Source organism: Tiliqua scincoides, chromosome 7 (assembly GCF_035046505.1).
Source record: "Tiliqua scincoides isolate rTilSci1 chromosome 7, rTilSci1.hap2, whole genome shotgun sequence".
Lineage (NCBI taxonomy): Eukaryota > Metazoa > Chordata > Lepidosauria > Squamata > Scincidae > Tiliqua > Tiliqua scincoides.
In genome coordinates, this window is record NC_089827.1 from 26,594,677 (window position 1) to 26,609,986 (window position 15,310).

At 39.8% G+C, this 15,310-nt stretch overlaps 1 protein-coding gene across 7 annotated transcripts in view; it reads right to left on the reverse strand.

The window, feature by feature from the left end:
• The window catches only part of SRPK2 (SRSF protein kinase 2), a 161,501-nt gene that overhangs the window by 26,784 nt on the left and 119,407 nt on the right, over positions 1-15,310 (reverse strand). For 6 of the 7 annotated variants that reach the window (XR_010794730.1, XR_010794731.1, XM_066633505.1 and 3 more), the window contains exons 6-11: positions 14,673-14,760; positions 13,223-13,329; positions 9,900-10,065; positions 8,615-8,640; positions 6,636-6,882; positions 3,509-3,997 (exon numbers count right to left, since the gene is read on the reverse strand). Coding sequence is in view for 5 of the 7 variants with exons in the window: in XM_066633505.1 (XP_066489602.1) it covers positions 3,509-3,997; positions 6,636-6,882; positions 8,615-8,640; positions 9,900-10,065; positions 13,223-13,329; positions 14,673-14,760 (1,123 nt within the window). In the remaining 2 variants the exon portion in view is untranslated. The remainder of the gene's footprint in view (positions 1-3,508; positions 3,998-6,635; positions 6,883-8,614; positions 8,641-9,899; positions 10,066-13,222; positions 13,330-14,672; positions 14,761-15,310) is intronic. The other variant, XM_066633507.1, reaches the window with a different exon arrangement.

Consider the following 15,310-nt stretch of genomic DNA (forward strand, 5'->3'; position numbering starts at 1 on the left):
ACAGTTCTGTGAGCAGGAGAACAGTTTGGGATCCAATTCCTGGCAAATCATAGAAAAAAATTAATCCAAATTTAACTGGAAGAACTACAAAGTTATCTTAAATCACACATCACTAAGCACTTGCCTAGAATCAATTTACTATCAAAGGTTTTATCTCCAGAAAGACACATTTTTTAACTGGAAAGTAAAAACCTTTCTCTGCCACTCCTTTGCTGAATAAAACTGGTGGTGCATGTTTGCTGACATGTACTTTATATTCTAACACTTTTAGAAGACAACGTGGTAAACACACACATGCCATTTTTGATTAAAATGCTTCTGATTTTGTGTTTAACAAATGCCTTACATGAAATACAGTACTAGTTGTAAGGCTGGATGTGTTCAGTACCCTGCAGTTTTGAGACTACCTAAATTATTTGGTATTAGATAGTATGCTGTACAACATTAAACACATGGAAGGGAAGGCATGCCTGAGTACACATAGTAATCAACTATCAATTTTTACTTCATATCCAGAATGTCTAATTTTGTACACCACGCTTGATTAAAAGGCAGCAACAATTCCCAAGCTCTCCTGGCTGAGAATGTGAGAGGCTATTAAAGTACTCCCAACCAAAGCCATTACATACTGCATTGTTGAATGACCTTGTTATCTTCTGAAAACATCAATCACTTGAACCTGAAACCTTGTTTTACTCAAGACAACTTCACTTGCTCTGTCAGATAATGCAAAATCCAAACATCACAAATTATGCACTATTTGCAAATTTCAGCCATTGTTTTAAAGAAACAGTGTGCATATCGGATATGTATGCGTATTGGCATTAAACTCATGATGTTTACAGAAGTCCATATTAACAAAACTGCAACTATGAAGATAGTATGCAGATACACTGGATGATGTGTCTTCCATAAGCATTTTAAAGATTTGAGAGGCAACAAGTTTGTCAACATTCTTCTGAAAGTGTTGGCTACTAAGTGCACAACTGCTGAAAACTATATTACTTCTTTCCTCTGCCTTTTTGTCTTTTACCAAACACTCTTATTCTCCTTTCGAGTTACGCTGTTTATGGCAATGATAGTATAAGAAGATGTATAAGAAGAAGTATAAGAAGAAGCCTCACTGCCAGAACACTTCAATCCCATGGAGAGGCTCAGCTGAACATGAACTTGCTGGCATGGGCTGACAAGAGTATGGCTGTCCACAACTCACTTTTCCAAAATTCATCCTGCAAATACACAGTGCAGTGAGAACTTGCCATAGACCTCACACACCCTATCCAAGGAGGCTTGGAGAAGCATAAAAAAGGGTGTGGGGGTGATTAAAGACTGCAATTAACTATGCTGCTACTTCCGCCATATTAGTTCTGTATGTCCTGGATCTCTTGCCACTTCTGTTCATTTTCTTCAGTTGTTTGACCAATATGTCTCTCAGTTCCCAATATTCCTTCTCAGGTGCTGGTGAAATTCTTTTATTACATGACCCAAGCATTCCTCCAATTTCTATGGCAGCTTTCACGCTGACTTAGACAAGTCTCTCTATGGTACACCAATTTCCTTTGAAGAGTCTATTGGTCAAATGTAGGAGGAAAAAAAAATGATATATTAGATGTAATAAAGCTATTATGAAAACATCTGTAAAACATTCTTCTCACTCTCCCTCATCCTTTCCCAAACTAATTATATTTGAATAAAGCACAGCACATTCAAGTGTGCTCTTGCATGATTAACAAAGCTCACAGGTAAAATCCACCCCATCTCTAATCACAGCAGACTGTTTCATTTGTTAAACATAATGAACAGTTCTGAATATCAGAAGTATGTAAGGAAAATGCTTAGTTGCTCTCCATGCAAATATTATTATAGCAATACTTCCCATTCTAAATGAAATTATCTTTCTCCAGCCAAAGACCCCAATCTCTGTGTTCAATAATTATAAGCAGCAGCCAAAATGTTTTAAAAACCAGATCTTACCTAGGTTTCCTGCTGGAGTGCAGACTAGAAGCAGCACGAGATTAAGACTGTTTGAGTATCCAGGACTATGTTGCTCATTTATCTGTGTCAGGGTCAATTATATGGACATTAGTAGACAAATGTACATCCTTGTCTTGAGCAGAAGAGTTTCAGGAAAAATGCCTGCCTTTTAAAGAAATTACTGGAACATCTGTTAATCTGTGTGTTTACCATTTTGCCACTTCATATCCTTTTTTTATTCTGTATTTGCAAGTTGCAGTTGGGCTTCCCTGTGCCCAGAACTACATTTTTTCAAGTGTTGGAACTGGACTTATACAACTCTGAGTTCTCTGTAGCAGTGGAGGAATACAGAACTGTATTTCCTCCCATCTGAAAAACCAGACAATCACTTACATTTTGAGTGCCATGAAAATAAGGCCAGTCTTTTGTGAATTCTTGTAGGGTCTGTTGTGCTTCACAGGTTTTACTGCATTCAAAGATACTTAAGCCTTCCGATGGGAGCTTGACAAATCCAGTTTTTCTATGTATCAGGTTTTATTTTTTAAGAGTGCCTTTTTTTTGGAAACTAATGGTTGATAGCTAACTGTACACTTCCAAATATCAATAAGGACTTCAGTGTCAGCCACTGACTACTTTGTTTGCTCAGCAATGCTCACTTAACTGTCATGCTCATTCCAATAATTAATCAAATATTGTTTGCTTAGTAGAGTCTAAGATCTAAAAACAGGTGGAACGTCCCAAGACACAAGGATGGAAACATGACACTTCAAAAATACAGAGTCCTTTCTAAAAATGCGCATGCCTGTGGTTAATACAGCACTTGAACCCCAAGATCAGTGATCACATCTTACTTCAGTCATATAGGAGGAAAACACAATACAATAGAAAACCAGACAAGACAAAACAAACATGCAATCATTTGCATTTTACACACACACACACACACACACACACACACACACACACACACACACACACACACACACACCAGTAATACCAAGCTTCTTATCTGATGTTCCTATAGCTGCAAAGCGAGATCTAAGGAATTTAGGCACACCAAGGAGTTTGGGCAAGCCTATTGAAGATTTTTTTTTCTTGGAGCAGCTGACCTTCATGACACGCCACAAACTTCTTTAGAATAATCTTTAGTTTCAAAAGCTATTTGGTATGCAACGGGGGGGGGGGGCCCTGAACAGACAAACAATAACAGAGGTTGCTTGGGTCCATCTCACTTATCATATGGCTCTTTGGATCCTGTTCCTGACAAGCCATGCTGTGCTATTAAAAGAGCAATCCCTGTCCAAAGATGGCTAGTTACACAATGCAATATCTACAATAACAAGTACCGTGTTCCCACTAATACCACATATGCCCTATTCTAACTCTCATTTCACATTGCAGATACAGCCGGTAAGTTCCGCAAAACACATTTTTAAACACCTGAATGGACAGTATATTGAAGGCATTTTCACAAAGTTTAACCTCTTTGGCAGAATATGATCAACAAAACTTTGAGTAAAAGCAGAATCCTTACTTTTTGGCAAGTCTCCAGTACTGGATGCTGAAACCGTCCTGCTCCTGTCATGGGAGGGAATACTTTCCTCTCTTTCAGTTGCAGCTGATTCTTCAGAAACTGCTGATCCACAAGCTACAGAATCTAAAGCTCCAGAGAACACTGAAGCTGAGAATTCAGAAAACTGTGACTCAGAAATTTTATGACGTCCATTTGGCAACTCACCATTAAATTGTTCATAGGAGCTGCCGTAACTGTAATCACTTTTTGCATTTGGCTCATCAAGGTTATATTGCTCAGCATTCGGGCAATCTTCCTCATCTTCATCCTCATCTTCAATCTGTTCTTCCAGTAAAAAAGGACCATTTATAATGTGGCCATTTGTTTTGGGGGATTCTATCCAAGTGGGATCTGTAGACTCTGAATTGATAAGTTCCTGTTCAACATCATCATCTTTCTCTGTGTTTTCTTTTTCTGTGTCTTCCTTTTCATCTTGATCTTCTGTGTCACCTTAGGGATAAATATGTATATACATACATATATATATATATATATATACAGACTCACTAAATTACACTGTCTCTTTATAAGTTATAACATGGTCTGCAATCCTATGCACACAGATATGCAAAGGGAGATTGGGAGAGGATCATTTATTAGTAGGGCTATTGGAGAAGGTAGGCCCCCTGCTGGCAGTGCAGTGTGCCTTGTCAACTGTCCAAAAACTGATGGTGTGCCTTTCAATTTTATCACCTTGTCCTGACATGAAAAACATTGAAAATTGCTATACCAGAGAGTAAACCCCACTAGATACTATAGAACTTACTTCCAAGTAAACATTCACACTATCACACTGTTCGGATCTTAAAGACATTTGTGACAAGAAAAACAGGGTATTATTGGAATATACAATACTTTAGTGAGTCTTCCTAACTACTATCCACTGTGGGCATTTGAAAATTAGAAAGTACAGGTATAACCTAATTATCCACAGGATTTTTCACCAGAAGTTTTATCTCAATGCAATGAGAAGGGCCCTTTAAAGGAAAATAGTCATTTAACAATAACCTCCTTAATGCGAGAAAAGGCAGCCGGCTGACAATCCGACAATCATTCCCTCTCCAGGCACTTAGAACAGCTTCATTCCAAAGCAAGTGACCCCTCCCTTCCCCCTGAGCATGTGAAAGAAAGATAATCACTTTGCTCTGGGAGAAGGGAGGGGTCGCTGGCTCGGAGTGAAACCTTTCTAAGTTCCTGGAGAGAGACTGATTGATGGATTGTCTGCCTAATGACTCTGTCCTACATCACAAAGGTCAGCAAGGCTGTTTTTAAATCACCTAGCAAAGGGACTATTTTTTAAATGGATTTGCCTTAATGTGATTTTTGCCACCCATGAGAGTTCTGGTAACAGAACCCTTGCGAATAACAAGACTCAAACTGTACTTTAAATAAATAAATAAATAAATAAATAAATAAATAAATAAATAAGTAAAGATAAGATAGTAATATGATGCAGTGAAATTAGCATTTGAACTCACATTTAAAGCACAATCCTACCTGGACACTGGGCCAATGCAAGCCCTCTGTTCCCACTTATGTGTTGCAAACATGCCACAAAGCACGTTCAGGACAACTCATGAGCTGGGTTGGCTGGCACAAGGACGCGCACCAGCCTCCCAGTGCCAGATTCACCACAGGACCTGGTGAGTTCACGCCAGCCTGAGGCTGGAGAGGATGGTGGGAGAGCAGAACTGGGATGTTTAGGGCAAGCGGGAGGGCAGGGAGAGGCTGGGCCAATTGGTGAACTGGGCTTGGGAGGGGGTGGGAGGGTGGGACCAGACTCAGCAACTTAGGCCAAATTTTTATACCAGGGTGCTCAGATCTGTGCCAGCGATTTGCTGGTGCAGATCTAAGTAATCCCGGGGGGGGGGGGGTTTGGCGTGCAACACAGGGTAAGGCGATAAATATCTCCTTACTCCGAGTTGTGCTCCAGTTGGCCCCTACCTTTCGCTGGATACAGCACAGGCCTCTTGACCTCCTGTACCAGTGCAAGTTAGGATTGAGCTATAAGAATAAAAAGATGAAATCAGCAAGGTATTTTAACTAATTATCATGATAAACATAAAGAAAGTTAGGAACTCCTAGATCAGTGTTTATCAAACAGTAAGTCACAACCCAATTTTTGGTGGGTTGCAGGCCCATCATGACCAGGAAGTTGCAGGGCAATATGGTGCACGAGCCAGAAGTGACCTTGCAGCTTCCTGGTCCAAAAATTGAGATGCAACCCACAAAGCATTTCTCAAACACCAAGCATTATGGCACATGACATGGCAAATGAATTGAGATGAGTGTAATACTGCCCTGCAGTTTCCTGGTCACAGCTGGCCCCGGACCCACTGCAGACAACAAAGTGGGTCGCGGAGGCAAGAAGTTAGGGTACTGCTGCTCTAGATTATAAAATCATATCCAAAATTGTTTTTTGAGATCTTTTAGGAATTTTTTACTGTAATAATGTTAAATTCAGTTTATTAGTTTCAGATCTATATCTTTTGTTATGGAGATAAGTTAGATTTTTTGGCACATCCAGCATGTTTATCACATCTATCAAATGAACACATCCTGCAATTTGCAACTTTTTATACTAAATGTCTAAGGGTCCAATCCTATCCAATTTTCCAGTGCCGGTGCAGCCATGTCAATGGGGCATGCACTGCATCCTGTGGTGGGTAGGCAGTCGCAGAGGCCTCCTTAAGGTATGGGAACATTTGTTCCCTTACCTCAGGGCTGCACTGCAGCTGCACCGGTGCTGGAAAATTGGATAGGATTGGGCCCTCAGTTTGATCTAAAATTTAGCTAAATGCACGGGACTAATAGTAACTCGATCCCCAAGATCAAGCTGCTGGGGGGGGGGGGAGAGAGTGTTTAAACTTACTTCAGGGAGTGCCAGACTGGTACACAACTGACAAAAAAAAAACCACTGGTGCACTTTTGATACCAAACAAAGTAAGCTCCAAAACTGAAAAGGAGAAGGGGACAATGTGTACGTAAAAGAGGAGATTATCACAAATTGATAGGGCACTGCCAATCACCTAACCTTTCTCTCTGGATCCAGTATCCTTTACATTAAAATCAAGCAACCAACACTTACCATCTTCATTCCCAGGTTCTTCATCTGCCACTTCCTCTAGCTCAACAGTTTTTAGCTTGACTTCTGGATGGTATTCATCCTCCTGTTCATTGTCTGGTACAGTCGAGGTTATATTTTCTTCTTTTTTTTTCCTTTCGGCTTCTCTCTCCAATTCCTCTATTTCTTGCAAACGCTTTTCTAGGAGTTCGGCCTGTCTCTTTTGCTTTTTCTTTAGTTTCTTCTTTTTATTTTTAGATATCTTTCCAATCTAAAACATTTAGCAGAGCCAATTACTATTATTGCTACTTGCAGCCATCCAAGGTGCCTCTTGCTTTGCTTAATTTTTAAAGTGTGAACCAAGTAGTTTCAGCAGCATATAATACTCTTCATCAATAGGGAAACTACAGTAATTTTAATTACTGTAATTTCAAAAAATTAGGTACTGCTAAGTTATTTTTATATTTATTACATCTTAAATTTCCTAATAATGCATTTTTATAATAAAATGAACTTTGTAGACTGTAAGATTGCTGCTGTAATCATCATCCTAGGTGTAGCTTATACAACTTCTAGCGAGAGTGTTTATTTCTGAAATATTAGCAATCAGCAGATTGTTGAAATCCTACAGAAGTTCATGGCCTGGAGTAAAAATTTCAAAGGCTTACACAAAGGGTATGTGCTAGTGCAGGGTGAATTGGTTTACTTTGTCCTCTAACATCTTGCAAATCACAAACCACTTTTGAAACTCTTTGCTGCTTCAAAAGAAGTTTTACATGAGGTGGGGGGGGCACTGCCTTATATGGAAAATAAGTTTCACAAGTTTTTTGCCTCCTAGCCAGTGGGTTATAGGCTGCAAACCTAAACATGCCCACCTGGGAGTAAGTTTCATTGAAAACAATGAAAATTATTTTTCAGTAGACATGCATAGGCTTGTGCTCCTTAAAAAAATGTACACATGATTGTGGTGTATAAAATAGTTGTTGGCGGTCATAAGTAGTTATTGAAGGTTAAAAAATATATTAAGGAACATATTTGCACAAAAGAATTTCTCAATCCTGTGAGGTATTAAGCACACACTGCTTAATACCTATGATGACATCAATGGAATTATACACAGAAGTAGAACACAATGTGCACATTTCTTGCATGTTCTTCTAGGGTTGGTCTTTAGTAATAATGCTCAGTTAATGTGCTTGAAATCTGTGCCAATGGACTTTACCACATTTCCCTCTCCTGCTCTAAGCAGGAGTGGAAAGCACTGGGTTCAGCTTCAGATTGTGCTCAGCCAAGGCATTTAGGATAGCTTCATAAAACATGACCACAAAGCCCCCCTTCCAGCAGGAGCAGAAGAAAGTGTGGAGTTTGGCCACTCTCATGAAAGGTTCCAGGGTGCCTCTGCCAAGTATGGCCAATGTTCCCTCACAACTGGGCAGCAGTCCACTCATCATGACAAGAGCAGCAACTGGAACTGTGGAAGTCATTACTTTAGAAATAACGCAACATTTTTAACAAATGCTATGTTTAAAAATGACAAGAAGAATTCATCACGTCCCCTCACCCCACTCTGATCTATCTATAACAAGCTGGAGTTTCTCTGACTCACTCATGAGGGAGTACTTCCTTAGCAAGTAGAAAGCTGACATGTGATACATATAGTGACCAACACTGCATAAATACTAGAAAAATGGGACATTTTTATACTTCTCACCCAAGACACACAGCATGAAATCTCTCTCATAGTACTAGACAAGTCAAGTCAAGCCAAGGCACACTTTGGTACAAAGTAGTGCATACCATGTACTCTTTATACTATACAAGTTTGGGAAAATATAATGCATGATAAATTTTAAGCAAAATATTTTATTTATATACAAAGGTATAGTCAGATAAGACCATGTATAAAATTTGTTTAACTTTCAACCATCCAAGCAGGACCCAATAATGCCTCCATAAGAGTCTAAGACAAGCCCACCCAATAATGACCCCATAAGAGTACTTACAGGCTTTTGTTGTGGGGCAGTACTCACTAAAACAAAAGAACAAACAAAAACCCCAGAGTCAAATTCACAAAGTGGTGAGGGTACACTCTATACAATAAATCAGAAATATATGGAAGGAAATCGGCTAATGATTGTGCCAGTGGTCAGGCTGAACAATCTTGAAATACAATATGGGAAGCCATGAAGACTTATACATGGAGTAGTAGTCTTCCAAAATTATCCATTAGCTACATTTTATAAAACTTTGCCCAATCCTAATGTGAACCCAATTCGCTTTAAAGTAAAGGTTCCCAAAGTGCGTGTCATGGTTTCCCGGGACGTCGTGGCAACCACACAAGGGCATTGCAGGATGCACCACAGGCCAGCCAGTCTGCCTGCTCCACGGCATGTTAGGATTGGGCTGCTCATGTATGAAGTGGGAGGCACCAATGTGCTTTATAACTAATGGTAAAATGGATGGCCATGCCTGAATGACAGTCAAAGCAGACTTTTTCTTGAAAGGATACTGACTTATCATCTCAATAGCAATTAAAAAAAATACAGCCTGTTCAGCTCAAGAAACGTTTCATTAAGATTTGTATGCAATTACATTTTGTGCAATTACTATTACCTTTTGAGGGACAGCCTAAAACAGGACTTAACTAGTTGTTTTCAAGGCTCAAAGAAATCTAAACAGCCCAATTTCAATGAAATCTAAACAGCTAATTTCAGTGAAATCTAAACAACCCAATCCATTCCCTCCATGGTGTGAATGAATGAGTGTATGAATGTTGCTCTAGGTTCTCTCACACATTTCTGTGCATGTGGAAAAAGAAAGATAGGAGAGAAAACCCTCCATGTGCAAGGGACTGGCTGCTGCAAGGAAACAGGTAATTTCCCAGGTCATCATCATGGTGTCACTTTATTAGAGTACAAACCCAAATATCAGTTTCAAGTTTCAAACTGTAAACCAGACGTGAACTGGAAAAGTGTTTTAGATTTAAATAAATAACTGTTGAGAGTGCTGCATAATGACAGGAACCCGGTGCAACAAAAATTGGTAATTAAGGTTACTTGACTACCACAAGGATAGAAGTATGTGGAGAAGAAATACAGGTCTCAGATGGCTTTCCTGTAGTAAAATTAGTACTACTTATAAATCATTCATGTGGTAATAACATTTTTACGCATTCAAATTAGCCACACTGAAATTTATTATTCTCATTACATTAAACTAATTAAATGTTACCATACCCTGTCTCATACTCTGGTTTTACTTACTGAATGTTTCAATTTACAACAGTACCTGCAGAGCCGGAAGGCGGAGGAGCACCAGCTTTCTGCCACTCTGTAGCTTCTGCAGCCATCCTACGAACATAGGTGTCATCCACACACATCAAGATGTTTTCTGGTTTGATATCTGTATGGATGATCTTGCACTTGCTATGGAGATAATCTAAACCCTGCAATACCTGATGATGATAAAATATAATCAAAAAAACAATATTGTTACAATGGAAATCACATTAATTGCACTTTAAATAATTCTGAAAAATACCACTCAGAAAAACACTGAGTAGAGATGAATTCCCAATTTTTAGCTCCAAAATATACCTTGGAGAGAGAGGGAAACAGACTGCATTCCAAACTGTCAGTATTTAGTTAACTGTTACCCTATCAGTCAATAAAATATTGCCAAGGCAAGAAAAAAAATATATAGGTATCAGAATAATCAAATCAATAAAACATACACATACACTGTGCAATTAAGCAATTCAAATAGCAGTGGTAAGTGGCATTAACTGCAATACTTAGCAGTCAAAAACTAGGTTGGCAACCTTCAGTCTCGAAAGACTATGGTATAAGCCTACAGCACCCGGTATTCCCAGGCAGTCTCCCATCCAACTACTAACCAGGCCTGACCCCGCTTAGCTTCCAAGATCAGACAAGATCAGCATGTGCAGGGTAACTAATGTGAACAAAAACATGTTCCACTTTTTAATAAGTTTTATGGCTCAATCCTAATGGGGCCAGGCAGCAGATGTTTTATGGCAGTCACAAAGCAGCCTTCATCAGTATGTGCTGGCTGGCCGGGAGGCCACAACTGCCTTCTGCCTTCCAGTAGATGACTGAAAACCCACCAAAGCACAGTAAGGCTGTGCACAGGCGGAATGGAGTAGGGGGACAGAGACGGGGATGAAGAAGATAGCAGATCAAGCCCAGAAGGGGGTGGGTTTGGTGGTGGCAGCACATGCCAAAACCTAATGCCTTTCCCAGGCCTGATTCACCTTCATGAACCAACTTGGATCTGCACCAGTGAAAAAACAAAAAAGTTAAATCCCCTGTTTACTCATCAAATCCATAGATTATTTGGCCCATTTTCCCCTCAATGTGCAGGAGGTCCATGAATGGTTTCTAATTGTCCATAAACGTTTTTACTGACTTATCTTTAAGAAGAATTGTAAGTTTATCCATTTCTGCCAAATCCAATACCTTTAGCCATATTCTTCCAGTGCAGGTATCTCTGGAACTTTCTAGTATTTGGCATACAATACTCTTGCAGCAGTTGTCATATATAAAAAACACAGTTTCATAGTCTTTCTGAATCAAATCATCCAATAAGGACACATTATATATTTTTGTGATAAGATCAGTAATTTCATATTTGAAACAGAAGTCTTGGGTGAATGCCATCTGGACCAAGCGACTTGTTAAATGTTTAATTTCTCAATGCACTCTAGAACCTTATCACTTGTCACTTCTATTCAACTCAGTTCAGACATGGGTATCTTCCCTACTATGCCTTCTGTAGTGACGACAGATGCAAAGAAATAATTCAGTTTCTCTGCCATCTCCATATTCTCCCCTTTAAACCCCTCATTATCAAACAATCTAGCCCAGGTGTATCAAACTAATTTCATACAGTGGGCTGGTTCCTGCTGAGGGCTGGAAATGAGTCATTAAACAGGAACTGACCTCATTAAGCAAGTGAAGATCAGACATAAGCACCTTATTGTCAGCTGAAAGGGCAGCCAAATTGGGTTCTCCCAGCACCACACTTTTAGCAGTGCTGGTTCTACCAATGTGCCATTTCGCAGCTCAGCAGTTAAGAGTAGCTGATACTGGTGCTGGGTGAACACAATTATCAGAGGGGCCAGATAAAGAGCTTCTATGGGATGAATTCAACCCACAGGCCTTACGTTTGACACCTCTGGTCTAGCTCCCTCACTGGCAGGTTTCCTGCTGCATATATTTAAAAACATTTTTACTGTTGACCTTCATGTTTTTAGCTATGAGTTTCTCATATTATTTCTTTGCATTCCTTATTGTTATGTTCAATTTTTTTTAACAGAGTTTTGTGTTCCTTTTTGCCCTCCTCATTTGGACCAGACTTTCATTTTCTGAAGGAAGCTTGTCTTTTACAGTTCCTTGTCTCAACAGTGAGCCATGCTATTATCCTCCTGGATCTGGTGTTATCTTTCCAACTTACAGCCCAATCCTAAACTGTTCTGATGGAGTGGGGCTGTATGGCCTATGCTACATCCAATGCAGCTTAGGAGGCAGCTGGAGATCTCCTTGGGTTAAGGGGATATATTTCCCCTTACCCTGAGTAACACACCAGCTGTCCCATGGGACTTCTTGGATTCAACTATATAGATGGTGCAAATCCAGGAAGCCCCATGTAGGGCTGCCTGGCCTAGGAAGGAGGTTAGGATACAGCGGAGAAGGCCTCCACTGATCCTGACCCCTTCCTGGGCCCGATCCACCTCTCGTTCTGCCCCTTTCCCACCCAGTAATGCCCTCTCCCCACCTTCAAAATGCCATTTCATCACCCTCTTCCAGCCCCTGCACCATTTGGAACATCCTTACCTGTGGCGATTGGTGCTGTGACAGGATGTGGCAATGGCAAGCCAGTGCAGGCCATTGGGCTGGTGCTGCTGGCTCACAAGTTGTAGCGATTCATAAGGCACATTCGCAACACTCTGAGCCAGCATGGGGACAGCTGCACTAGCTCAAGCTGGACTTAGGATTGAACTGTTAGTGGTATACATTCTAACTGAGCTTCTGTTATTAAAGTTTTAAATAATCTTCACACACGCTCAAGAGATTTAACCCTCTCCACTTTCCCCTTTAGCTTCCATTATACTAAGTTCCTTCATATTCAAGAAGTTTGCTCTTTTAAAGTAAAATGTTTTTGTGGTGGACTTCCTTGAAAACTTTCCAACTGCAATTTCCATGTTAAGTTAAACTGGATAGCACCATGGTCAATGTTTCCTACAGGTTCAAACTAATGTGAATCTAACTGGTAACCTAATGTGAAGTTACATCTCATATTAGCGTCACAAGGATTAAGACACCCTCCTTCTGGTAACTTCCAAGGCCGTCTGATCACTACTTGAACCATTCAGACATACAAGTATAAAATCATTCAAATAAATAACTGGAGGAACAGAATACAAAAGCAGAATAAATCATGGTTACTATAAGAGAGTTCCACCAATAACTTGGATAGACAGTTAAAAAACTTTGCAATCAACTTCAGAAATATTAACACATAATTAATGCAATAATTCTATAATTAATTCAACATTAAATAAGAACACTGCATTGAACATAAGCAAGTCTTACCTGTTGTATTATACTTTTTACACAACGGATTGGAAGGCCTTGATAGTTGGACTTGATTATCCATTTTAAAAGATGATGTCCAAGCACTTCAAACACCATACAAACATCTGACATTTAATTAAGGGTAGTTACCAAATAATTTAATTTGTTCTAACTGACTCTAGAAGACTCACTGCTATGGTAAATAACACAGGCCTACAAAATTGAGGGTCAGAAATGTTTTTCTCAAACTTTATGGTGGTTTGATATGAATTTGGGGTGCAGATTCCAAAAATGGCATCTGTTTTGCCTTATCACGTCTAGTTTTGGAGATCTAGTATAGCCTCATTAGTGAATGGTTCAAGCAGCTTCCTCATGAGGAAACCAATCAAACGGATGCCATTTTTTGGAATCGGCACCCCAAATATACCCAGGAATTGGTGTAACATTTAAGGAAGCAAAATGTGTGTTGGCCTGTGTAATCCTAGTAAACAAAATAAAGCAGAACCAAGTCTTACAAATATTACTGTGCTGGTAAAAGAGAACTAGTAAAATTAAGGGTGCAATCCTAACCAACTTTCCAGCACTGGCATAGCTGTGCCAGTGGGGCATGTGCTGCATCCTGCAGTTGGGAGGCCTCCTCAAGGTATGGCAATTTTTGTTCCCTTACCTTGAAGTTGCATTGCCCTTATGTCAGTGGGGGGAAATGGATTAGGATTGCGCCCTAAAGCTCACAGTACTTAAAATATATTCTTGAGAAATGTTTTTATACAAAAGAGCAAAAAGTTTTTAGCCAAGCATGAAGAGAAGCAATTTATCTTATTTCTACATAATAACACTACATTATATTAACAAATTAAAAAATACTAGGAAAAAATATATTTTTAATTAGCTGGTGAACCTGCTGGTACTAAGCAATATTCATCTATCAAATAAATGAGGCACCTAGGAGAAGTGTTCGCAAGTAATTTATGCTGTAGTGAAACATGGAAAATTTTTCCCATATACAAAAACACTTACTCATGTATCTCTTAGTACTACAATAAAATAGAGGCTAAATTCAAGAGAACATTGCATTTGAGGTTGAAGTCAATTAATCAATAATTGAAGCATAAGCATCAGAGGATAAATTATGCTCAGTTATCAATCGGAAATTCAAATACTATTTCCAAAAAGTCAAAAATGCAAATATAAATAATTACAAGAGGCAAATACAATAAAAAGGCTATTTCTTTCTCTGATTCAAACATTAAGGGCACAATCCTACCCAGGTCTATTCAGAAGTAAGTTCTATTTTGTTCAATGGGGCTTACTCTCAGGAAAGTGTGGTTATGATTGCAGCCTTTGGCCTGGTTAGGATTGTGCTCTAAGTTACCAAGCTATAACTTTACAAGCAAACACTTAAAACATAAACAAATATTGCCTGCATTTTAAAATCAAGATAATAGGCAAACAAGAAAAGAAAAGATACGTATCCCATTCATGCCCGAAATTTTGAAGTCATCAATTAACTGTACAACCATGTCTTTATTTGGATCATTAGGGTCACTTTCACGAACCTAAAGATAACAGATGGGGAAAATAATCAATTTTTTATTTAAACACACACAATGCAGCATCAACATTTAAAAACTTATTCCAAGGATTGGGCTGTTCTATGAAACTCTTTGTAACAGTGGAAAACCCTGTCATTGCTCTCCCAACACAGGCACTCCCAGTTCATCACCAGAACTGACTACATCTGCTCGAGCAGGTGAGGCAGCAGCAGGGACTGGGAGGGGGCAAAACTTGATGGGGACAGGGGGGAAGCAGGGGTGGGAGGCTGCAGGACAAGGTGGATCCAATGGCACACAGCAGATCCTATTCATTCTGACAGCAGCCTTCTGGCCCCCTTTCTTTACTCAGACTTGTGCCAACAAAATCACTGGTGCACATCCAAGAAGATTGATTGCAGAGTGGCAGCCCAATCCTGACCTGCCTGGGGTGCAGGGCTGCAGCAGCACCAAAAATGGCTGCCGCCACATCCTGCACACCCCAAGCAGCCACCAGCAGCTCCTCAGGAGAAGGGGACTTTTGTCCCCTTACCCCAGGTAAACGGAGTAGCCCCAC